Genomic DNA, 25613 nt, shown 5'->3' on the forward strand with positions numbered 1-25613 from the left:
ATGGCTGAGCCGGGCTTCGAACTCTGGTCTCCAGAGTCATGGTTCTTTCCAATTTATGGTGACCTTATGTGGTTATTTGGGGGGCTGAGAGATAGTGACTTGCCTAAGGTCACCCAGTGGGTTTCCATGGCCGAGCCAGGCTTCGAACCCTGGCCTCCAGAGTCATGGTTCTTTCCAATTTATGGTGACCCTATGGAGCCGAGAGTTTTTGACTTGCCCATGGTCACTCAGTGGGTTTCCTTGGCCGAGCTGGGATTCGAACCTTGGTCTCCAGAGTCCTAGTCCAACACTCCAACCATGGCATCCCATTTCTGTAGTCCCTGGAATCAAATCCTTGCTTCTGCCAAATTTCTGGGTTTTTTAAATATATTTTTACATTTTTAAACAATTTTCTCTTTAAAAAGAGATGATGATTATATATATTTTGATTTATATTTATTTCCAAGAGCATCGATCGCTCTCTTCGCAAACAGAAGGGATTCTCTGGCCTGTCCTGCTAAACACTGCCTTCCTTGGAGGGACTATTTTCTGCTATTAAATAATAATAATAATAATAATAATAATAATAATAATATTTATAGCCCGTCTCTCCCAAACGATCGAGGCAGGTTACAATCACAAAATACATTAGTAACAACAACAGTATCAAATGTACGTGAGATAAAACAACGCAATCCCTTTAGACTCCCATTTCAACTAAACGACAATTATAAAATACAATTAAATTAATAAATTATAAAAACCACCATTAAAAATAATAATATACCATCCAGAATCATAGCACATATCAAGTGGGTGCTTTCCTTTATGATAACACCTGAAGAAGCCACTGGAAGGAAAGGGAGCCAAAGTGTGTGTGTGTGTGTGTGTACCTCCAAATATACCTTTTAACATTCAAGTGGTTGAACCAATGCGAAAGATTGGGCTCAGTTAATTACCCTCGAAAAATATCAGTCCTGCCAGGCGAGGCAAGCAAAACAGAGATAAATCCATGCCAGCGCCCGGGCCCGGCGTCATTTTTTAAAGGCAATTAACTCTTCCTTATTAGCTTTTAATTAGGGAATAATAATGACCCCATTAATACCATTTATTAGACTTGTCACCAGGCAGCTGCTCCAAACAGATTTGGTTATCAGATCCTGGCACATTTTTGTTGACTGGCATGGGGCACCTTTTTTCAACATGGAGAGGTTATCCGATCGGATTTGGGGAAACCGTCCAAAAAGGAGGAAGATGTAGACTCCAGGACATACTCCGGAGTACAGGGATGCCTAAGGGGGCATCTACACCGCCGAAAGATAACCCACTTTCAGCCCACTTCAACTGGGGCTTGTCCTTTTCCGTGTGCTTTTGCGCAAAGCGTGCAAAACGACGACGCCTACGATTATGGCGCACTTAAAAGTGGTGTGAAGGTGTACTGTTTTCAAGTGTGGATGCACCAGCATGGTATGGCGGGTCGAATGACTCTGGAGACCAGGGTTCGAATCCCGGCTCGGTTGTGTAAACCCACTAGGTGTCCTGGGTCAAAGTCACACTCTCTCGGCCACAGGGGAAGGTGAGGGCAAACTTCCTCTGAACAAACCCTGCCAAGAAAACCCCATAAGTCAGAAATGACTTGAAGGCACACAACACACGCATACGCTTAAGATGCCCAGTTCTGGAGAAAGAGCAGGATACAAATAAATTATTATTATTATTATTATTATTATTATTATTATTATTATTATTAATAGATGTACTTTGAGTTATCAAAGCCTCCAACAAAGCAGCTCCTTGCTACGTCCGCTTTTATTATCCATCCCTCCTCTGTCCAGCTGGATGTTTTCTAGCAGCATTGGCACTGAGGCATGTTAAAAGAGAGCTGGAGAAAGAGATGCTCAGTGTTGGGTTGCGATAGCTGGTCCACACTAAAACAATGCAACAAAGAAAGCTAGGAGAGAGTGAGATTAAACTCTGGCCATTTCCACTATAGTTGTTGCATGTTCCCCCGCTTAGCAAACACTAGTTGCATCCAGGATCCTTTACTGGAATGTGTAATATATGTAATATATCAAAATGGAATATATACATTTGTTCGCGTTGTGTGCCTTCAAGTCGTTTCCAATTCAGGGCCATAGGATGTGTTCGAATCCCTGCTGGGCCAAGAAAACTCACTGGGTGACCTATCATACAATCGTAATGTTGGAAGAGGCCTCAAGTTATCCAGTTCCAAGTCACACTCTCTCAGCCTCCGAGGGCGGGAATGGCAAGCCCCCTCAGAAGAAACCTGCCAAAGAAACCCCATTAGGGTCGCCATTGAGTCAGAAATGACTTGAAGGGCAGCATCGCCACCATATACACTTGTTCCTCCCCATTCGCTAGGGTTAGGGGCACAAGACCGCCGTGAATATGGAGAAACTGCAAATAACAAAAACCACCCTGTTTTTACCTGAGAGGACACCTCTCTAGGAATCTCTAGGTCCTCCAGGGCAACTCTGTGGTCAACGTCCGACAAACACTGACCATAGAGTTGCACTGGAGGAGCTACAAATGACTAGTAGAGTATCCTCTCTAGGAATCTCTAGGTCCTCCAGGGCAACTCTGTGGTCAACGTCCGACAAACACTGACCATAGAGTTGCACTGGAGGAGCTACAAATGACTAGTAGAGTATCCTCTCTAAGAATCTCTAGGTCTTTCGGTGTGACTTTGAGTTAAAGTTGACCATAGAGTTGCACTGGAGGACCTAGACATTCCTAGAGAACACATTTAACAAGTCTGTGAATAATCAAATTCGCAAATATGAAATCCGTAAATATGGAGGGATGAGTGTAATCTTTCCCTTCTCCCCAGAAAAGGCCTATCAAGGGAGGATATTCCAGCATCATTCCTTTGAGATCTTTTAAAATTAATAGGATGTGATACTAGGTTGAGCATCAGACTGCGACTCTGGGTTCAGTTCTCAGCTCGGCCATGAAACTCACTCAGTGACCCAGGGCAAGTCACACTCTCTCGGCCTCAAGGGAAGGCAATAGCAATCGCAATAGCATTTAAGTTTCTGTACCGCTTCATAGTGAACTCAGCACTCTCTAAGCGGTTTACAGTCTGTAAGCAAACCTCCTCTGCACAAATCTTGCCAAGAAAACCCCATGATAGGTTCACCTTAGGGTTGCCATAAAGGACTGAGCAAGTCACACTCTCTCAGCCTCAGGGAAGGCAAGGGCAAACCTCCTCTGTGCAAATCTTGCCAAGAAAACCCCATGATATGGCCTTAAGATACTAAAAGTCAGAAAGGACTTGAAGGCACACAACAACAGCAACAACCATCTCGCTTTCTTACTGATGCACACAATAAATACGATTTGGGTTTTAGGTGGGCTGGTGGTAAGAGAAGGAAAGGACAGGGGGGAAAAACAACCCCAACAGGTAGGACAGCGAAGCAAGGAGGTGATGTTTCTCCGTCCTTCTTCCCACTTTTGGTTTGCTTTGCCAAGCGAAGGGCTTGAGTAAGTTGTTAGCAGCAATCTGGCGATAACCGTGTCATTCTCTTGCCAAGGGATTAATTTCTGATTCCACCGCTGCTCTTTTATCACACAGACAGCTCTCCAAAAGGCACACATTTCCCGTCCCACAATGGGGCCTGTCACAATGACAATTATATTTCATAGCAGGAGGTTGTGTTGTGTCCTTTTGAGTCTTCTTCCCCTCCTTCCAAAGGGAGACCCGATTGCGGAGAGAGATAAAGAGAGAGATGTAGTGCGGAGCGTCAAGGGGCTCCGACAGGCCAGGTATTTGTGGGTATTCTCCTTCACACTCACAAAATATACACTTTTGAAGAGGCACTGACAGCAATGTCACAAAGGTTCTTCTTTTTTTCTTTTACCACCTTCTTCTTCTTGAATGTGGGAAAACCACAAACAAAAAACACTGTTCTTTTTACCAAGGAGAACACCTCTCTAGGAATCGCCAAGTCCTCCAGTGTAACTCTATAGCCAACATCTGCCACAAATTGATCATAGAATCATGCTGGAGGAGCTACAAATGCCTAGGGAAGTGTTTTCTCTAGGACGTTCTAGGTCCTCCAGCACAACTCTATGGTCAACTTCTGGCAGACTTGCATTGAGATGCCTAAAGAGAATATATGAACCAAATCTGCAAAAGTCAAAGCTACAAATGTGTACCTAATCTATGATAAAAATGACCAACCTCTCATTGTGTTCACTGAGATGATCCATTTATTCTTGTGCGGTGCATGTTGAATAATTCTTGGTCTCTTCAAATGCCTACTTACCCAATTGAAATTAAATGCCAAAGCGGACTCGTCTTTGTCCATTATTTACCCGGTCCAGCCTTGCTATGGTTTTGCAGAGCATCTCACAAAGGAATGGCCTTCAGTCAAAATCATAGGAAGCAAAACAGGTTAGTGGGTCAAGGGAGCAGCGATATGGCTGGATTTGGCTTGGTTGAGAACAACCCATGAAGAAAAGCCCATTCTCATGATCCAGAGTTACTGTACCACTGGATTCTTCTGGGCAATTCTGTGATTCAGAATTGCAGATCTCTGGTGAAGTTGAATGCATTTCAGAGCTGCAGCAACATCTCAGCTTGTCCTCTCTATCTTCTTCAAATATGAGGAGCACATCAAGTGTCTTCGAGTTTGAAGGTGCTCTCCTAGGTTCGGAAGGTAGCACATCCAACTCTTCCTCAGAGAAAACCTCTTCCCCACACCAACCCTATTTCCACCAACACTCAAAGCCCAGAGAGGTTCAGGAGCTCATGGATGAAGCTGACCACAATAGAGAAAGCCATACCAACCCCATCACCACCAATAATCCAAGACCAGAGAGGTCCAGGTAGTTATGGATGAAGGTGACCACGACAGAGAAAGGCCACTCACCCAAGTGACACACAGATCTACAGCATGGCCATTAAGTTGTGTGACATTCTGGTGCTACACAACAGCCACCCATCTCAGAAAGTAATAAGTGCAGAAAAGAGATGTGCAGCTTTCTTGTTTGGAAGAAAGAATGAGTTACGGGCCACACCAGAGAGGCTCCAAAAATCACACCAAGGTTAGAGAAGGGGCCGGTGTGGTGTAGTGGTTTGACTAGGACTCCAGTGACCCAGAAAACCCTGTGATTAAAAGCTCACCTTAGGGACACAAAAGTTGGGAGTGACATGATGGCACACAACCAAGAATGGGAACATAGATAATTCCTCTCTCTTGATACTCAATTGAGAGTAGACTACAACATCTGTCCTAGCTTTGTGCAGCCTGAAGATTTAGCATTGCAAAGAGAGGGGAACGTGGGACAAAACGGAAATAGAGTGGGTGCTTGCTATCCGCTGGGGTTTAGTTCCAGAACCCCCCATGGATAACAAAATCCGTGGATGTTCAAGTCCCATTAAATACAACGGCATTGTGAAATGGTGTCCCTTATATGAAATGGAAAAATCAAGGTTTGCTATATTAAAAATATATATACATTTTCAAACCATAGATGATTGAATCCATGGATAAAAAATCCATGGATAAGGAGGGCGAACTGTACTGTGTGTCACACCCAATCTACTTTCGACTCTAGCGCTTCCTGTGTGGGTGAAACTTACTAAGGGTGGCACTCCTAGTAGGAGAGTTTGGCGGATCCTTTTCCCCCAAGAAGAGGTGTGAGTGGATGCAAAAGCCCCAAATTTTGCAACTGTTGAAGGAAAGGGAAGAAGAGGAGGGAGGCTTAAAAGCAAAGAAAGCAGAATCACATCGTCATGAGAGGAAACAGCCCCCCTTTTTATATAGATATATTATCACACAGATCACTTACAAATATAAAGTCGGTGGCAAGGGGAGAGGAAAAGGTGGAAGAAGAGGCGAGAAAGGGAGAGGGCTGTTTGTCCCTCTTCCAAGGCATCCCCCCTTTATTCCAGAGAGATACAAAAACGGTTCCCAAACTGGTCAGTGTGTCTTAGTAAAAGGGAGGCAGTGATGGGATTCGAAAACTACAGCCAAGAAACGGAAAACAGGAAGGAAAAAAGGAAGAAATAAAAAGGTCCAAAAGGTTGTACAAAAAGGCAGGTGCACGGCATAAGCAAAGCAAAAGTTCACCATCTGAATCATGGGGGAACCGGGAGCAAGAGAGAGAGAAAATACATAATATTTTTTGGTTTTTCCTTTACAATAGAAATATACAGAATTGTTACAGCAATGGTGAGACTTCAAGTCAGCATTTATCCATGCAGTGGAAAAATCCCTCCCCGTTGCCTTTGCAATAGCACTTACCCTCCCCTCCCTGCACCCCATAAATGTCTAAAAATGGCTTGCAAAGTCAACGTTCTCGCTTTGAAAGAGAACAACCGTGGCCCAGTGACCAAGATTTTATTAAAAAGTAAAAACTATACAAGCAAATAACCCTTTCCTGTCTTTCCCGCTTCCAAGGAGGAGACCAATCCATGAAAGGTAGATTGGGATGGAGAGGGAAAAGGTACCATTTGGTGGAAGAAATGAGGCTTTGACTCCTCAGCTTAGCAAGATCCCATTCCCCTTATAGTATTAGTTCATTTTCATTTTATTTTTGGTATCAGAGAAGGGTTGGGGGAGAACTACAGTCAGCCCTCCGTTTTTGCAGGGGATCCGTTCCGGACCCGCCTGCGAAAATGGAAACTCGCAGCTATTCAAGCCCCATACGCTTGAATTGGAGGAGCGTGACCCATTTTAACCCCCTCCGTTTGCTCCTCGTGAGTAAGCAAAGGTTGCGGATCTGAAGTCTACAAAAACGGAGGGGCAACTGTACTTTAAAAACACTATTTTTTAACCCCATCAAAGAGATATCGAGCTGTCTGTGTGTGTTGGGAGAAAACTCAGTATCAAGATCTAGGGATTCACAAACTATGTCCCTCCAAGGTGTTTTTGGACTTCAGCTCCCAGAATTCCAGACCACTGACCAAAACGTTTGAGCTGAAGTCCAAAACAACTGGAGGGCATGTGTTTGGAAATCACCAAAAGACCACTTCGTATGATCTCTCCTGGATCCTTATCGCCCTCTCTTCTCCGCCTTCTATCATAAATGGTCCGTTTCAGAAGAACAGGCTAGAATGGATGGAGACCAGAAGACAGAAAGAAAAAGCAGCGATACCTGCGGGTGGGAGATGGTAAACTAGGCCCTCCTAAAGCCTCCTCCACATGGCTCAGGGATGCCAAAATTCTCTCCTGATTTTTCCTTAAGCTATCCAAAGGGAGACTACACTCAGTTGTGAAGCCAAGCCCAGCTCTTCTAAAGGACTTTGCTCTGGGAAAAGGAAGGAAAACATCAGGAAAGGCTGCCCCCATCTCTTTCATCCATTCACACACACAAAAAGGGTAGGCATATTCCCTTGCCTCTCCTCTTCCACTCTATCCATCCTTCAACAAAGCTAGAGTGCCTAAGCGAACAATGTACTGTACTGTCGACCCTCCACATTTGTGGCTTGGACATTTGCGGATTTGATTAATATGTTCTCTTTAGGAATCTCTGGGTCCTGCAAGATACCTCTATTTGCCAGGCATTGAGCCGGAAGACCACAGAATTCCTACAGAGAACACTGCTTTGGGCATCCGTTGGTCCTCCAGGGCAATTCTATGATCAATGTATGGCAGATGTTGACCACAGAATTGTGCTGGAGAACACTGAGAGATTCCTAGAGAGGTGTTCTCTTAGGTTAAACAATAGTTTTTAATTTCCGGGGGTCCTGAGTCCCTAACCTTAGCAAAAGTGGAGGTACCACTGTACAAAAAATGAGCAAGAGGGAGGGATCAAGAAGAAATTGTATGTCTTTGGAAAGGGGAGGGAAGAGGCCTGCCTTGAAAAAGTGCCAATTGATGTACTCATGTCTGGCAAGGATGAAGAAGCATCTCACAAATGACTCTCCGTCCCTCCGCCCTATCAGTATGTACCGAATGAAGACTTTTAACAGGCGTCCGTGCATTATGTCTTCCTTTTTGAGTGCAGGCTAAAGAGAGGAATAACTAACTGTTAGATCTGTTAGACTCTAACACATACCCCCAAAAGCTGAAACATAATTCCCAATGCTGGGTCATCTCCCCTTACCCCAACGTTATGCAAGTGTTCACACTGAATCCCATCCAGTATGTGTTGTGGTGGTTTCATTTATTGTAACACACTTCAACTGAAGAGAAACGTCCTTTGTTCAACACAAACACAACTGTCTCTCCATATCATTCCTCCCCCAAAAGAGGTATTTAAAAAAAACAACTTGTCTCCCTCTCCCCAATGGCAATGACTTCTTTCTTTCTTTCTTTCTTTCTTTTAAAAAGGAGGGCTGTATACATTTTATATAGCCTCCAGATGCCCAAGGACTGCACCTCCCATCACCCCTGACCAATGGGTATTGTTGGCTGGGGCTAATGGGAGCTAAAGGCCAACATAAGGCAGAACAAAGATTACCATCCTTACTTTATAACAGCTTATATCTCTATGGAATTTCATTAACTTTATAAAGAAATTTTCCAGACGGAGAGAAATTGTGGAAACCTTTCCCTCTTTCATTTTGTTGTTTTTTGCTTATTTTCTTTTTTATAAAACACAAATGTTTTCCTCATTTGTTTTTTTTTTTAAATAGAAAATGTCAACGGCAATTTTAAATATATATATGTATATATAATATATACATACACAAATTGCTAATTCAAAAACAACAACAACAAAAGGCTGCTTCAGTAGTCAGGAAATAGCACCTTTTTCCCCAAAGAGAAAGGAAAGAATATACATATATATATTTATATATTTAATGCATGGGGGAAGAGAGAGAGGGGGGGGGAAATGGCTGTGATTTAAAAACTGGAGTCATTGTTGTACGTTTGGAACACTTCTTGACTTCTTGAAGGTTTTACCAATGGGGTAAAAAAAACCAAACCAGCAAAACATGGGAAGTTCATCTGCCAACAGGTCCTTTTGTACATATTCTTCTGACGTTTCTATGGAGAAGGGTGCGCTCTCCCTTCCAAAGATTTCATCCACGCCAAAAATGTATCAGCAGGAAGAACAGAGGTAGGCCAGAACAGGAAAACTTCTCCAAAAGTCCAAACCGAGAACAGAAGAAAGGAATTAAGTCTGCACATTATTATTATTATTATTGCACCAGGGCTGGGTCTCCCGCTCCGCAGTTTTCACCTTAAATTATTTTCCGCAGGGGTGTGTGAAAGAAATCTTTTCCTTTTTGTTATTATTATTATTATTTTTTAATAAAAAGGGAGTTGCTCTTTTTGTTTAAATTAAAGCATCGTTCGTCCTGCTTTCAGAAAGGAGTGCTGGTCTGTGTGCTTGGCTGAAACGGGGGCTGGAGGAGGGTTTCCATGATGGTGAAGTAGTCGGGGTTGGGCCCGCTCTCTTCCGGGCTCTTGGCAGTGCCCACCCGGGGCCGCTTGGCCGCTTTCGAGTCGTCGCCTGAGACGGTTTCTTCCTGAGGAGCCCCGGTGCTGAGCGACTACAAGGGGGAGAAGAAAAGAGCAGAGTGTGAGAAAGAAAGCTCCTCCTAAAGCACCCCATGGATCAGGGACGTAGCCAAGGGGGGGGGGGGTTTTTGGGGGTCTGGCCCCCCCCTTCCATTAGAAAAACGAATGGTGTGCTGCTGCGCCGCCGCACCCAAGCCCCATTATAATGGTGGCACTTAGTCTGGACCCCCCCTTCCTAAAATCCTAGCTATGTCCCTGCATGGATGCTTCTTCCTTTGGGGAAGACAAAGCAATGGCTCCCAACAGCATCCAGGCCAAGGATCCAACATACACTAAGACAAACACTTTGGGGCAGGAGACACGCACATCTGAATACAACACACCAGCAGATAACATTTCTCAAATGGCCTTTGCTTCTCTTAATCGATTACTGGGTTTTTCGCCCGTTCTATCCAAAGGGCAGAAGGGCTACAAAACCTCATAGGAGCTAGCATATAAGTCAGTGGATGACAAGAGACTCAGCAGACAATCCACTTGGCGTAATTAAACCAAAGTTTCGACTTATTCAGAGATGCCTCTGCAATAGAGAGATGGTGGCTTCAAGGCTTTTTTTAAAATAAAGGATTAGTCACATTCCAAGAGAACTGGATCGATCGACACAGTTATTTAGCCGTGGAGTACTAAAGTAAAGAGAGAGGTTTTGCTCTCCTCTGTTGCTCATGGATTCCCGGAGCCATCTGCCTTGGCCATTCTTGGAAAATTTGGGGGACTTAAAGGGCCTTTGGTATGATCCATCAGGGGGCTCTAGCTGGGGAACCATACTGTTCTGCTGCGTCCAGTAGGTTGCCCCCCTTCCTGGTTTTGGTGTAGTCCAACTTTATTTTAGGTGGGATCTGAAATAAAGACAACTCCACAGCCTTTGTGGACAACATAGGTCCACAGTTAAATGTTCTGACATTAACATTCCCCTTAACCAAAGCTCCCTCCTTCTTGCCCTAGAGTAGCTGTTGGATGGCAGAATAGACAACAGCTCATGCTGCAACTTCTTTCTTTCAGTTAGTCTCCAAGTGCTTAGTCTACAGACTAACATGGCTGCATCTTTAAGTTCCCCGCACTCTTCTTTTAAACAGGTCAGTATTTTTGCTTCGACTCCAGAGGTATGGAAAACGCAAGGAAGAGCAGTGACAATGCTCTGAGCCTGACTCATTTTTGTAGCATTAAGGAAAGGAGCATGGCTTAGTGATGGAAAACCTGTACTGCATGCATAAGGTCCACAGGCTCAAGCCCTGGCATCTCCAAGTATTACTGTTATTATTGTTTCATTTCCTTATATCCTGCCTTTCCCCCAATATAGGGACTCAAGGTAGCAAAGAGCAAATTTAAAATAGTACAATTTCAAAACAGTACAGGGCTGGAAAAGATGGCTTTCTGAAGTCCTGAACAGTTGCTGTCTTGAAACAACATGGGGAGAGATGCACAAGACAGTGTCCTCTGTTCCTGTTAAATTGGTCCTTTATTCCGAACCATGAGGACTGGGATTTTGCTTTTTATTTTTAAAGCAAGGCTTGTAGCTCTGGAAGCACAACAGCTTTGGATGCCAAAGGTCCTCGGTTCATTTCCTGGCATCTCTAGCTCAAGACTGAAAATGGAGACAATACCGAGGTAGACAGACCAATGGCACAACTTAGTAGAAGACAATGTTTTGAGGCAGCTCAGCAGTGGCTTTGTTCCTTCTTCCAAAAGGCAGGCAGGCGAGAATTTTTACAAACAGCCCAAGCCTTTCAGCTCCAGCTTCATTTGCATTCCCTCCGCCCCTGGCTTCCATTTTGTGAAATGTCTTGAAAGCCTCCGTATTCGGACTGCATCCTCCATACATTATCTCACCTGAACCTCTGCCAAAAAGCAATTGGCCTCTCGAGCCGCAAACTCACTCTGCAAGTGACGGATTAAAGCTATTTCAACGGCTGCCCCTGTTTTGATTTGGGCAGGGGGAGTCTGCTGCTTTTATTGCATTTAAAGGACAATTCATAGAGCATTTAAAAAACAAAAAAACATCTACAGTAGGGGAGCTGTGCTGTTAGTTTGTTTGCTTTTTAAGTATCAGATAAGCAATCACCATTATCCTCCCACGGCATTTTGTTCTTCATTTGTTGCAGTTGTTCTCCATTCTACAAAACTGCAGCTCAGGGTTGTTCTGGGACTAGCACATGCAAACGTAGATGCATGTGGCGTTCATATCTACCAAATTCCATGGGATCGGTCGTGAGCTACAGGGCTTGCAGTTTCAGAGCCTCACATGGACAAAATCCTCTTTCACCTGCCGCAGAGAAATTCCTGTTTGCCAATATTCTTACACAGATACATTCGCCTTGTGCAGGTAGAATGTTTGTGAACATCCTGGGTTGCAACTACTTTCGGTCTTCATTTTATAATGGCCTGCGTCTTTGTAAGTGGGTGATATCATCTTTGGCATGTCACTCAGAACACCCCAAAGCTCTCTTGCCCAAGAGTGCTCCTCAATAAATACCTACCAGGCGTGACTTGACTCTCTTGGGAAGCTCTTCCTCCAGAGTGTAAATCTCGCCGCGTTTGACCATCAGCTGAGCGCCATCTTCAAACTCTACCTGTGAAAGGAAGGAGAAAGGGGTTTAAGTGACCTTGCCATTGGCTGTATAACTTTCCTTTCTGCTGGCAGACAAAGACTTTTTTTTATTTAGCGGGGTTTTTGACTGTCCACACGTTGTTGCAAATGTTGTTAATAGAGGTGCTGTACTTTTAGTCTCAGTTTTATCTTACTGTTGTGAATCAGGGATATTTTGAATTGGATAGCTTATTCAACTGTTATTTAGTTTCGATCTGTTCTATGAGTCAGCTTGGGTCCCATGTTGGGAGGAAGGGAGGATATAAAACCAACCAACAAATGCAGCCTACTGTCTGGCCTTCTAAACCCATCCAAAATTGGTTAGCTCTGGGTAAACAGTCCTCATTCCACCCAGTCACTTGTACAAGACTCTCCCAGAATCCTAGTCCCACACTCCAACTGCTACACCAGGCTGGCGCCTCTACTAACTGAAGCACAAGGAAAAACAGGGTTTGCTCACAAATACACTGTTCTTTCCAGCACACAGACCTACCTACAGAAAGGGCAATTCATTGCCTAAGGCACTATATGGTTTGCTGGGCTTCTCACCTGAAAGATCTGACTGATATGGGCGGCGATGAACTTGGCCTGGTAAGCAATGCCATCAGTCAAGTGCAGCCGAACCAACTCGCCCTCTGCAGGTGGTCCCATCTTGAGACAGTCTCTGCTCTGAGAGAGAAGTTGAAGATATCGTCAGAAAGACTGAGGGAGGGGAGTTTTCTTCAAGAGCCAATGCCCCATTCAGTCCTTTACTTCTTCCACTCTAATTCATAACTGGGAGCAATGCATTTCTACCTCTCCTATATTACTGAGAGTATACTGTAGAGTGCTTGCCCACCCCACCACACTGATCTCCTGACCACTCTCTGTGTAGCTGCCTTCTACTTACAACAATGTTTTCTGGGTAAATATTGTCACTGTAAGAACCATCTTCAAAATTGACTTCGTAGAAGGTCTGTGTTGTCACACCAATCACTTTACACCGGTAGTAGAGGCCATTCCGATTCTTTGTGATCACCGTCTGGCCCAGGGACACCTCCCTGGAAAATGGAATCTACAAAAAGCAGAAGATGTTGGTTCTGAATGGCAAGAGGATTTGGCAAAGAGAAAGAACCGAGAAAAATAAAAGCAGAGGAGGAGGGAGAGGGCTGAACGCAGGACGCTTACAATGTGGCTGGCTGCTTTGTGTTTGAAGCAGGTGATGGACACGACGTAAGGCCAGTCGTCTGGCTCAATGGGCACGCCTGCTGCGTGGGCACAGGTGACATGGAAGGAGGTTGAGCAGTGCTCATAGGAGCATTGGATGCAAGCGCCTGACACCTTCCTCATCCACTTCCGACAGTACACACATTTCTGGGAAGGAAGGAAGAAAGAAAGAGGTCTATGTTAACTGTACACTGCAAAGATCTGTATCACAGCAGAAACTGATGCAATCAGCCTCCTCACAATACTGGCTAAAATTATGCTAGACATTGGAGAATCCTAAGTGATACATTCCACAGAAGATGCTAACAGCTGGTGAATATAAACCATTTCAGGTAAACTTCACCTCTACATTCTGAGATATTTATCTAGGCCCTGTGGGTGAAGAACAGCTGAGGCATCATGCCCTGCTTATTACATTTCCAGGACTTTGAGCCTGGCCATGATTGGAGAGAATGCATTGGGCTGGCTATACCATGGCCTGGCCTAACAAAACCATTCTTATTTTCCTTACTCCAAGCCAATGGTGTCCTCTAGATATTTTAGAGTTATCTCCTATCCTTCTTGATTATTAGCAGGGGTTTATGAGTGCTAAAATCCAAAACATCTGGAGGATGCCACACTACCTCCCTCATCCCCGAGCTATTTCCAATATTGGCCGCCACCTCACTTCTTCCAAAGTTGTTTCCAAAACAGCTACACATTACTGGAAGAAGCATAAGCTGAGGCTGGGGATTGTAGCAAGCTTTGTAGCAAGAGCAAAAAGGAGAACACAAAGCCACCAAGACCCACAAAGAAGTGCCACAGGCGCAGGCGGCTTTCTAACAAATTTCCCCCAACCTGGTACTTTTCAGCTGCTTTGACTTTCAACTCCCATCAGCCTCTGCCAATATGGCAGGAGTGCTAGGAGTTGTTGTTATGAACTTTACTTATACCTCGCCTTTTCCTCAAGGCAGCTTTGCCTATTGAAATAAATACAGTTAAAATGCACAGAAGTGGCACAAACTGTAGCTAATGTTAAAAACAATTAATATAGATGCAAAGCAATTCAAAAATGATTTATAAGTGAGTTCTTTGTCCAATACTTGTAGCAGGCACCAGGTTGGGATGGCTGCCATTTTATGAGTTTTGGGAGCCAGAGAAGGCTTGGGATCAGAAACCTGGATGAAGCCAAAATGCACACCTGCTTTAAAAGACATTCTCCACTTTGGTGTGCATGTGAAGCACTTCTTCCATCATCTGTCATAAGGTGAAGCTACCTTCTGTCCTCATTTCACTCTCCTGACCCCCAAAGGATTTCCAAATAGTCTTTCCCTGGGCAGTGCCACAACCATCCCCAGTCTAAAACTACAAACCTCTATTCTGTCTCTAGCGCTGGCAGTGAAGCTGGATCTCAACAGCTTCATCTAACAGCTTTGTCCTAGGGAGCCAGCCATGTGTTGAGAAAACATACCTCCAGGCCGAGACGGAAAGCCTAAAGAGTCCCTCGAGGAGCTGGTATCGGGCACACACTGTATATCAGCGCATGGCCCTCACTGGGGAAGGATTTAGGTATTGACAATTTGATAATGAGATCTCGCTGGTATTGACTAGCTGCCCTGGCTGCTCACTTCACGGTGGGTCTTAGCTTGGCATATTTCCTTTCAAAATGTGTGCAAATGGGGAGGGAAAAAAACTGCGCGCGCCAGCCGGACCACAGTAATAATCACCACAAAAACACACCAATCGCTAACAACATTCATCACATCAAAGAACTCGATTTACTAATGACTCTTTTAAAAATCTCAAAGTCTCGCCCTTTATCAACATCAAAATAATTGACCTTAATAAAAATGATTTTCAACCTGACTCATCAATTTCTCCCGGAAACCACGGTTTCTTTCCCACATGTTGGAAGAAATATTCTGGCACCTTTAGTTCTCCTTCTTCTTTTTGCAATGCAGTGTGTGGGTAATTTTTGAATAACATGGTACTGGAGATCACCTTGGTATATAAATAAGGCCTGCAGGGTGATTTCTTTTTTAAAAAATGGCCATCTGTTATTTGAAGTATCTACACCATGTTCTGCTGTGAAGGGCCAGTTGATATGGGCAGATGTCCGACTGGCATTATCCACCTTATTTTTAATTGCAGCCCAGCCATTTACCAGCTGGAGCCAGGAGTTCAGTGTTGCCTGAGGTGGGCAAACATTTGTTAAGAATGGAGGAACAAGGAATGCCTGAGCACATGCTCAGCCCAGGAACTTTAGTCTTTATAATAAATAAACTCCACTCTTGGTTTTCTGACTAAGCATCCCGTTTTCAGCAACAAAACTGAATAGCAAGGAGGAAGCTTTTTGGTTGTCACTGTTGCTCTATTGAAGGGAGTTGGAACTTCTACTACGGATCATACCGAGATCCACCAAATAGGGTCGACTATACCTCCTACTCATCTCTGATCCAAGGAGCAGGCAAAGAAACATCCTGAGATACTCAAAATCCTGAATTGGGTATTATCAGTGGAGTGGCCCATGGTTACCTTTTTAGAGTGGATGACTACAGGCATAGCTTCCACAGCTAGTTTATTTGAAATGGAAAGGCAATAGCAATAGCAGCTTCATTTATATGCCACTTCATACCACCTAAGCAGTCTCTAAACGGTTTACAATGGTAAGTGAATTGCCCCCAACAAGCTGGGTACTCATTTTAGCGACCTCAAAAGGACGCAAGGCTGAGTCCCTGGCTGGGATTGAACTCACAACCTTGTGGTTTGGGAGTGAGTGGCTGCAGTACTGCATTGAATCACTGCACCACCAGGGCAAGCACTGGAAAAGACTAAGAAGTCAATTAAGAGTGGTGGTTCTCAGAGTTCCCTTTCTTCATGGACCCTGCGCTATGCGTCTGCACATGTCAGAGAACAATGGGGCATTTTCAGGTTTCCATTAACTCAAGGCAGTATCTGCTAATTCGCATGAACTGAGATCACAGGTTGGCACCTATATCTTGACAAAGAGCAGGGAAAGTGACGCAGTAGAGGTCAAGTGGCTTACAAGGTGCCAGGAACCCCAAACTGGGGAATCCAACATCAAGGCCTGGGTGCTTTCTTTCTCCAACTTCAGGTCAGTCCTCACACAGAGGAAGCTTTCAATATCTCTCTGTGGCGATGGAGCATTGCCTTTATAATGGCCAGAACAGTGTAATACAATATTGACCTTCTCAATCTTCAAAACTTGTAGGAAAGAGCAGCTTTTAGAATAACCCCTCTGTGTGTCCCCCAACATAAAATAAGCTTCTAAGGAATCCCTGAGATCTCCTAAACAGTGATTCCCAAACTTGGCTCCTCTCTCTGGTCATGGTGGCTGGGGCTTCTAGGTGTTGTACTCCACCACTTTGTACCTTAAGGTTGGGGGCCACTGTTGGCTGGGGATTCTGGTTGTTTTAATCCAACATTTGGTAACCATTACCCCAGAATACAGCCTGAGACAAACGGTTGTTGTTCCTAAAAAGCCCGGCCAGCTACTGCCTCTCTTCATCCTGTCTGAATCAAACAAACCTGGCAACCCAGAATTCGCACTCTATCCAACAAGCAGTGTGTGTGCATGCATATGTGTGAGGGGTGTGTGTGTGTTACACAATCAGACATCAACCTATCCTGCCAGAGAGATAATGGGAAAATATCTTGCGCATCTTGTCCAGCCATCAGTCTCTTGGGATATAATGTTATCAGGGAAGGAAGTGGCTGAAATCTTTCAGAAGCATGAGAAGAAAAGAGCCAACGAGAAGTACACACTCGCACGCATACCAGCAATGAAGGAACGCTGAAAAATTGTATCATCACCATCGCTAAGCCTAAGAAATGGTCTGTCTGCCCCACAGCGAATGCCACAATTCATGTATTCCACTGAGAGGATGACAGCTAATTATTCTGAATCCACACCTCTATTTATAATTTACGGGCGTGGAGCCCACAAAGGCCCATTCATCAGGAGCCACACAGGCAGTGTGCACCAGAGCAAGGCAAAAGGATTGCTCTGTGGCTTAGAAGAGCACAGCCACACTTCACATACACGGGAGGCGTGTGGGGCAGGAGGAAAAAGGAAAACTGGATGCTGCCGCCCTGCTCTGAGAACAGCCCTCCTCCAAGGAGGACACTCTTCCTGCTCCCAAAGACAGCAGGGCAAAGGGGTGATGGGACAAGGTGGCCCCTCTGTACCTCCCATCTCAACTGACGCTGCATTTATATGTCAGCCTCAAAACTACATTCTACTAGGGGAGGTGTGTGTTTATGTCAGCAACCAGCAGCTTCCCAGCCAAATGTGATCCCTGGAGACAAATAGTGCTGGCAACCAAATGCTGGCAAGCTAGGCTTCCCTGCTTGGTCTCTCAAGGAGGTTGCCCAATTCTGTAGCTCCTTCATTCTGGAACAGAAAGGTCAGACTCATGGACCAACACATCAGAACCAAAGTTCTCAACTTTTAGTCTGCCAAATATTGTTTGTCTTCTCTTCTCTTATCAGCAAGTGGGGAGGGAGGGGAGCTGGTGCCCTTCAGGTGTTTTGGACTAAACCTTGCCTAAATCCTGATCACTCGTAATGTAGCTTCATGTTCTGCATTCAAGCATGGTGATGGGATTCTTGAGCGCTGAACTAGGACTCTGGAGATCAGGGTTTGTTTCCTTGTTTGGTCATAAAACCGACTGGGTGACCTTGGGCAAGTCACACTTTCTCAACCTCAGGGGAAGGCAATGGCAATCCTCCTTGGAACAAAGCGTGCCAAGAAAACCCCATGATAGGTTCGCCATAAGTCAGATATGATGTGAAAGCACACAACAACAACATACGCCTGCCTATTATTTGCCACCACTCTCTCAGAGACAGTGCCTCTTTGGGCCCTGCCCTGGCCTGAGTATTTTCTTGTTCCCACTTGTGTTTATTTTGCATTTTAAGTGTCATATTTGAAGGTTTCTGACCTGCTGGTTCAACAGATAATTCCAGAATCTTCCTGATAAAAACAGGGCTAGTTCACACCAAAGGGGAGAAGCAGCAGCTGGAAGATGCAGATCTTTGGGCTGAATCCCACACTTCTACAGACCACCACTCATTACCAGAAAGCAACGCTGTACAGATATGTTGATAGGGACTCACTGTAAAGCTGCCCCTGGCAGCTGGAGAGGACTTAACAGATTTCTCTGGGGAGGCCCATTAAGCAGTACAAGCAAGTCCCATGTAAGGAAAAGATTTCTAATTTGCTGTTACAAGCGTGGGTAATGAAGAGGATGGTGAGCTGGAAATGTCAGGTTATCCATAAAAGAGCTGGCTCCACACAATTTATCGCTTGTGTATCAATGCAGCGCTGTCACTCCAGCCTGAATAATTAACACTTTTTACCTTTGCAACACAGATGAAAGCTCCCTTTGCACAAGGGAGGGGAGGGGGAGAGAGGGCAAATCTCTCAGAAGCATCACAGGGCTTTCTCCAAATTGCTCGGCCACGGACTGCTGGACCTCATGGGGCTTTTCATGCCCTGCATTGCTTTCCAAACAAGCTCATCACTGTTTGCAAACCACCCCCAACAGGCTCTTACCAGTTTCCACCTTTGCTCCAGGATGGCAGTGATGTCGACTGGGTGACGCTCGATGACGTTGACGAAGCGGGCTTCTGGGACCGCAATTGCACAGATCACATGGACCCACCTGTGAAACATCCACAGTGGAAAATATTTAAAAGCTACTTTCCTATTTGAGTGCTACTACTAATGCTATTAGGTGTCATTGATGGCCTGTACATAGGAGTACAACAGGGCCTCCTCCACAACAGAAGAAAGAACATCCTTGAAAGATGCAAACCTAGTGTGCGTGCATATGTGCCTTCTGGTTGCCTGTCAAAATATGCTGACCCCATGAATTTCACAGGGTTTCCTTAGGCAAGGAACACTCAGATATGGTTTGACCACTTCCTTCCTCTGAAATATAGCCTACATCTGCTATTTGTTGGAAGTCTCCCATCTGAGTACTAAGCAGGGCTGACCCTGCTTAGTTTACAAGGTGTACATTTTCCCACTTCTACACTGGCTTACCAGATGGGTTATAGATGCTGAAAACCACACAACAGAGAAACAGCTACTAACCAGTGCCTGCTAGTCTGCAACAGATCTAGGGAGTTGAATACAGAGCTAAGAAGTTGTAACACAGGGCCAGACTATCTTAAATAATGTTCTCCTTTGACCACTATAATCCTCAAAGAAGGCTTTCCTGCCCATGTTATGGCCTATGGAACAGCATATGGAACAGCTGGGTTTTTTCCCCCAAAGGTTGAGGCGCAGCCACCAAGAAGGCCTTTTTATGTTCTCAGTAAATATGCCTTTGAAGGTGACCAGATGTCCCCTTAAAGATCTTAAAACCCAGGCAAGTTCATATAGGCAAATACAGTGAATATGGAAATCACACTCAGTATAGATAAGGATTCCTGTCTCATCTTTCTTCTTTTAAAACTCACTACAGCACCAGTCAAATTTACCTCTCTGCCTGAAGTTTGGAAGAATGGTCAAATGTGCACACATGGGTTAATTTAGCCCGTTTCCCAAGAAGAAATAAAAAGCCCATGGCTTTAACAGCACAGTAATGGCCAAGCCACAGCACACCAATTTGAAGCAAACAACATAGGAAGATTAAGAAAGCTGCTTAGCTGCGAAAATCTTCCAAAGTGTTAGAGCGACGTTGCAGCAGGAGAGAATGAAAGCAAGGAAACAACCACACCTAAACAGATTAAGGTATTTTAAAGCACTCAACAGACTTCACGAAAATAAAAAATAAAAAAGCATGCATCGTCACCCAGAAAGGTATTGAAAATTAAAGCGATTTTGCAGGTTTTTCTTCTTACAGCTTTGTTTAAAAAGACAGACCAACAAAGCTTAGTTGTCACAGTTAAAGCATGGTAATGGAGAAACATGCTTAATGCAGCACAAGTAGGTCTCCTTCCCTTTCTTCCTTCCAGGTGAGCAAAATTTTCAGGACTACTCTTTCCTTGTACAAGGAGCCATGGCTCCTTTTCTCCCCCGGGGAAATACAGGAATCCTAGCAGAAAAGTACTAGGCCATCAAAGACTGAATGGAAGGCTTTGGAAGGGGAGGTATTCAAGTTACCTGCCATCGGTGGTCTTTTCCAGGGCTCCTCCCCTGAGATTACAGAGACAGCAATCCTAGAAAGATAACAATGAAACACAGATTAGCAGTTAAAAGGGTGGGATGCTCCCTGGAGGCAGAACCACGAACATCTCAAGCAGAAACAGGCCTTGTAGAATGTGCTGGTCTTTCATCTGTCTTAACTGGATTCTTATAGTTTAATTGCTTTTAAACTTTTGTGTGCTGTTCATGTTTAACTATGTTTGTTTTAACCACTGTAAACTATGGAAAAGGTGGGATACCAATATCACCATCCTCATCTCAGCCTCCTCCTCCACCAGCAAAAGGGGACATATGGAATTGGGGGGTACTACAGTTGGGGTCATGTATACTGATGCAACATCTTCAAAATAGAAACAGTGATGAGAAAAGCACGTTTCTGAGCCAGTGGTTCACAAACTTTGGCCCTCCACAATTTCTGACTGTTGGTGCGGCTGGCTGGGGCTTCTGGGAGTTGAAGTCCAAAACATCTGGAGGACCCAAGTTTGGGGAAGTACTGCATGGCAGTGAAGGCCTGTCTGAAAGCAGGTGAAAAATGGCATCTGAGACTTCGGAAGGTGCGGGGGAGCTGAAATGAGGCTTCCCTTTTCTCTCTGGGAAGATTCACATCAGCCTTTTCTGGCAGATTTAGCTTTTCTGGCCATCGAGGAAGAAGTTTTCCTTACCGCTACCAATGCATTGGCTGAGCACCGAGAACAAGTCCAGCCTTCATTCACAAGGTCGGGGCGTATTCCGTAGCAACCTGCAAGAAATCAAAAGGCATCCAATTGAAGAAGAAAAATAGGGGGGAAAACCTCAACAATGTTTAAGAAATCCACCACGACGTCTTGTTTGTGCCAGTCTTAGGACAAGGGGCAGAGTGAAAAACTGATGCCAGCAGATCAGACCTTCCCAGCCTCGTGGGTGATGGATGTGTTCAAATGCAAATCCCAGGAAGGCTGAGAATGATAGGAGTTGCACTCTGACTCCAGATAGGAGTTCAGGCTAAGCAAAGCTGCAATGAAATGATGCCAGGAACCCGCTTTGTAAATTCAAGAGCTGTGAGACCTAAAATAATTTTGCTTTCCAGATTGAAGAAATTAATTATCCTAACTTCATTCTGGTTTGTAGAAGTTATGAATAAGATAGCTAATAGAATCAGGCCAAAGAGAAGTCTTATAGGGTTTCAATCCTGGGCAGCATTTTGAGACGAGCACAGAGGAAAATGGAAATACTCGGACCCTTATAGTACTGGATTCTGGGGGTTTTGTGGGGATGACATTTTTTTGTTGCCAAATATTGTAGAGGGTCTTTATGCATAAATTTTGGGCAAAACGTGCCCAACAATCTCATTGAAAGTATTTTTTAATGGAAGTGGGGGCTTCATAGGACTATGGGGGGCTTCTGGGGCACCAAAATGGACACTTGTGGTTTAATATAAAAAAGGAGATGTCAACACTGTGAGCGGCTTTATTTCACCGGAGGTATTTTTTCATATTTTACTTCTTCAGAATGGGAGTGGCAGAGAATAAATCCTCAGGTGCTGTTGAAGGCTTTGAGTCAGATAAGAGGCTGCTACTTAACAGAAACAGAGACAATCCCCCGCGCGAAGGGGAGGTTAAGTCAATAATATAAAGCCCCCAGTCACCATCTTGAGGCTTCTTACAGGTCACCAAATTAATGCTTTTTAAAAAGGTTTAATCCAAAGTTGGTAAGAAAAAAGAGAGGGGGGTGGGTCGGCTGCCATTCCCGTAGAAAGCCGATTGTGAAACCCCCCCAAATGGAAACGGTTGTCTTTAGCTGAAATGTTTACGGAGCCCCAAAGCTGTGTGAACAGACTGCGAAATCTCAGCATCGATTTCTTGCTCCATGACCGTGGGGAGAAAAGAAAGAAAGAAAGAAAGGCCTCTGTATTTGAATAATCTTAGGGGAGAAAAGAAATATTTTCTTGAAAAGATGCAAAAGGTGCACACAACATACAAAGAGAGCCAGAGGGAAACTGAGGCGCTGTGGTGGCGGGGGAAATGAACAAAACATTTTATCACTCTGCTCTAATAGATACTGTCACGCCAAAAGCCCAATCTATAATGGAAAAAATCACAGAAGCTGAGCTAGGGAAGGCTTTAGTGGCTGACATAAAAATGCCCTTTGGTCTCTTTGCAGGGGATGCTTCCAAACCAAGCCTGAGGAAAGAGGCTGGCTCACTCGAATCTGTTTCCCCCCATTATGTTACATATTTTTCATCTGCGTTGTTTATAACTGCCTTCCTTGTTTGGGGATGTGTAGTGCTTGGAGTTAAGGACAGGCCTGCCTTCTGGACTACCCACATGTACTTTTAGCACCAGCACATGTTAAAACTATATCCTAAGTCCTAGTGCTGCTCCTGCTTTCCAGAGAGCAAAGGATTTAAAAATGATCACATCTGGGTGACATATACAAACAGGACAGCATTGATATTGTTCCTTTAAAAATCTGATGCATTCCTACTTCCTCATGAATGTTAAAGTGCCTGAATGGTATGAATACAGTCTTTTCAGCTTGCACATCTCAAAACATTCTGAGTCTTGTCCTCACATTGTCCCTTTCCCCCCCTTTTGTCCGACTGTGTACAAGTGGATGAAGAAACAGCAGCCTGGTAAAAGGCTAAAGACTACCATTTTGACACGCTGCAAGCATTCTGAGAGTCTGTTCTATGTAGGAACGGTTGAAGCTCTGCCTGAAGAAGCTTCAGTTCCCAGGATCTCCAAGTAGGGCTGGGAAAGACATTCATTCCATCCCTGCCTGAAACTAGGGAGAGCTGCTCCTACTCAGTGTTGTTGCTCCTGAAGTAGATGAACTACAGGTCTGACTATGCATAAGGCAAGGCCCTTCGTTCCCTATCAGACACATCCTTAAGGTTGTGGTATAATGGACAGTGGGTAGTCTTGAACAAATCACCCAGACGCTGGTATTGTTGTAAGACCTGAACAGAATCAGTCTCTGCAGGCCACCTTTGGCTTTCACAGTAGCATAGGGAACTTGAGGCCTTTCAGTTATTATTAGTCCACAACTCCCATCATCCCTGACCACTGCACCATGCTGACTGGGCTGCAGTAACATCCAGACAGTTATAACTTCCTTACCCCTGAGCTAGAGAAAAGTAGGGAGAAAATCTGGACCAAAGAAAGAACTCAAGGAAGAAGAATCCAATCTACTCCCACAGCCCAAGGGACTAGCCACACTGAGGAGGAATGCAGAATGTGAGAGAAAACTGGACCGACAAACCAATGTTTTAAATAGACAAAACAATTCTGGAAGATGCAGATGCTTGCCTCCGGCTATCTAAACACAAGGAGGGGTGAGACAGGGGCAACTCCAGATGTGGATCATTATCGCCAAAGGTTATAACCTCTGCAATGTATTTGTAATTCAAGGAAGAGCTCCACATTGGCATCTTATTGATCAAAGTTGCAGTAGCTGTGTTGCTCCTGAGGAACAGGAGGCAGAGCATGAGAGATGCTGTCTGTGTTCACTGCCAGCCGGCTTGAGGAGACAGATTAGGGGTGGCAGGGTATAGATTTAACAAACAACTGAACAGAATGCATACTAAAGAAGCAGAGAGAGAAAAGGGAGAAAGAGAGAGCACACACACTTTTACAAGGCTGTCAGAGACACAAGGGAGAATACGCATTTGATTATCAGTTAAACAGCAGATAATGAAACAGTGACTTGATTACACAGGATGGCAGGGGGACCATAGCTTGGGGCAGAGCACATGCTTTGCATTCAGACAAGTTGAGGTTCAATCCCTGGAACTGCCAGTTAAAAGGATCTGGTAGCAGATGGTGGGACAAAATGTCCTGCTGCTTTTGAGATCCTGGGAAGCTGCTGCCAGCTGGAGAAAGTGATACTGGACTAGGTGAGCCAAGGGTCTGATTGGTTTCTAAGGCAGTTTGCAATGCTGCTCTGTTCTGGGGTTGGGGAAGAGGAGGATGAAGGCCCTAGACTAGAGGAAACCCGTTGTTCTAATAGTAGACGTTTCCTCAGAAGTTTCCATGCTTCCAAGCGTGGCTAGGTTGTCCTCACTAAGCCATCATAGGGGAATGGAGGTTGGTTGGTCGGTCTGTCTATCTATCTATCTGTAAAGTCAAAGTCTTTCAGGGCCGGAACACACAGTTGTCTTCACTAAGACATAATAGGGGAATGGAGGACTATCTATCTATCTATCCATCCATCTATCTCCCTCCCTCTCTCCTATGTATCTGAAGATCTCAGGCTTTAAATAAAAAGTCAGGTTTTGACTCAGCACTGAAATAATCCCAATGCTGACACCAATCCCTCCTCCAGGAGAAGGGATTTCCATAACTGTCCTGAGACAGACTTTCTTATTGTATGGAAAGAGCAATGAGAAGATCAAAATGGATTCTGATGAGCCAGAGAGGCAGGGGTACTCATGGCCTGGACTCAAGGCACACACTTACTGGCATGGACTTGCAGGCAGCACCTGGCGCAGGAGATAAGCAGGCTGCTTCCGTCCTCGCCGATGTAGGAGTTGGAAGGCAAGGGCTCTGTGTTTTCACCACTTGAGGTGAAGCACATCTCTGGGATCAGGGGCTTGGTCTTCCGGCTGCTCTTCAAAGGTGGTTGGAGTGAGGTGCTTTCACCTGATGGAAGTGGGGCTGCTTCTTTTTCCATCTGTGAGGCCTTGAAAGAAAACAAACACATTACTTCAATATGTTCATCATTAAAACCATTGGCAATGACTGCTTCTTCTTCTTCTTCTTCTTATTATTATTATTATTATTATTATTATTATTATTATTCATTTATATTCCACTTTTTACTTAATAATGGGACTCAAGGCTGCTTGCAAATATAAGATTTAAAAACAATTACACAATCTATAAAGTTGAAAGCATTTAATATTCATCAAAAGACAATGCAAAAAAAATCAACAATACAGCACAGCACACCATTAAAAGCTTGTCACTTAATAGGAGCCGCCACATTCGCAACTGCTCTGGCTATGTGCTAACCTGGCTCTACAGTCACAACTGCTAACAGGCATAAATGTCATTAATCTTGTATGGATTACTTAGCCCTTTTCACTATTTTGGTGGCCATGGCAAACAAATGTTTAACACAGAAGGGTTATTTTCTGCATCTCAGGGAAACAAGGGGGGCATTCCTGAGTAATCAGACTCAGAATAGTGGTAGATCTTGCACCCAGTTCATG

The 25613-nt window shown here is 44.5% G+C and overlaps 1 protein-coding gene across 2 annotated transcripts in view; it reads right to left on the bottom strand.

Moving 5' to 3' along the window:
- Window positions 1-8739: 8739 nt before the first annotated feature.
- Window positions 8740-25613, bottom strand: part of KDM4B (lysine demethylase 4B) — a 128675-nt gene continuing 111801 nt past the window's right edge. For both annotated transcript variants that reach the window (XM_042479455.1, XM_042479454.1), the window contains exons 14-22: window positions 24859-25081; window positions 21085-21161; window positions 20381-20436; window positions 18824-18932; window positions 13228-13413; window positions 12950-13114; window positions 12610-12729; window positions 11951-12043; window positions 8740-9451 (exon numbers count right to left, since the gene is read on the bottom strand). In XM_042479455.1, the coding sequence (XP_042335389.1) occupies window positions 9263-9451; window positions 11951-12043; window positions 12610-12729; window positions 12950-13114; window positions 13228-13413; window positions 18824-18932; window positions 20381-20436; window positions 21085-21161; window positions 24859-25081 (1218 nt within the window). In that variant the 3' untranslated portion in view covers window positions 8740-9262. The remainder of the gene's footprint in view (window positions 9452-11950; window positions 12044-12609; window positions 12730-12949; window positions 13115-13227; window positions 13414-18823; window positions 18933-20380; window positions 20437-21084; window positions 21162-24858; window positions 25082-25613) is intronic.

Source organism: Sceloporus undulatus, chromosome 7, assembly GCF_019175285.1.
Source record: "Sceloporus undulatus isolate JIND9_A2432 ecotype Alabama chromosome 7, SceUnd_v1.1, whole genome shotgun sequence".
NCBI classification, from domain to species: Eukaryota; Metazoa; Chordata; class Lepidosauria; order Squamata; family Phrynosomatidae; genus Sceloporus; species Sceloporus undulatus.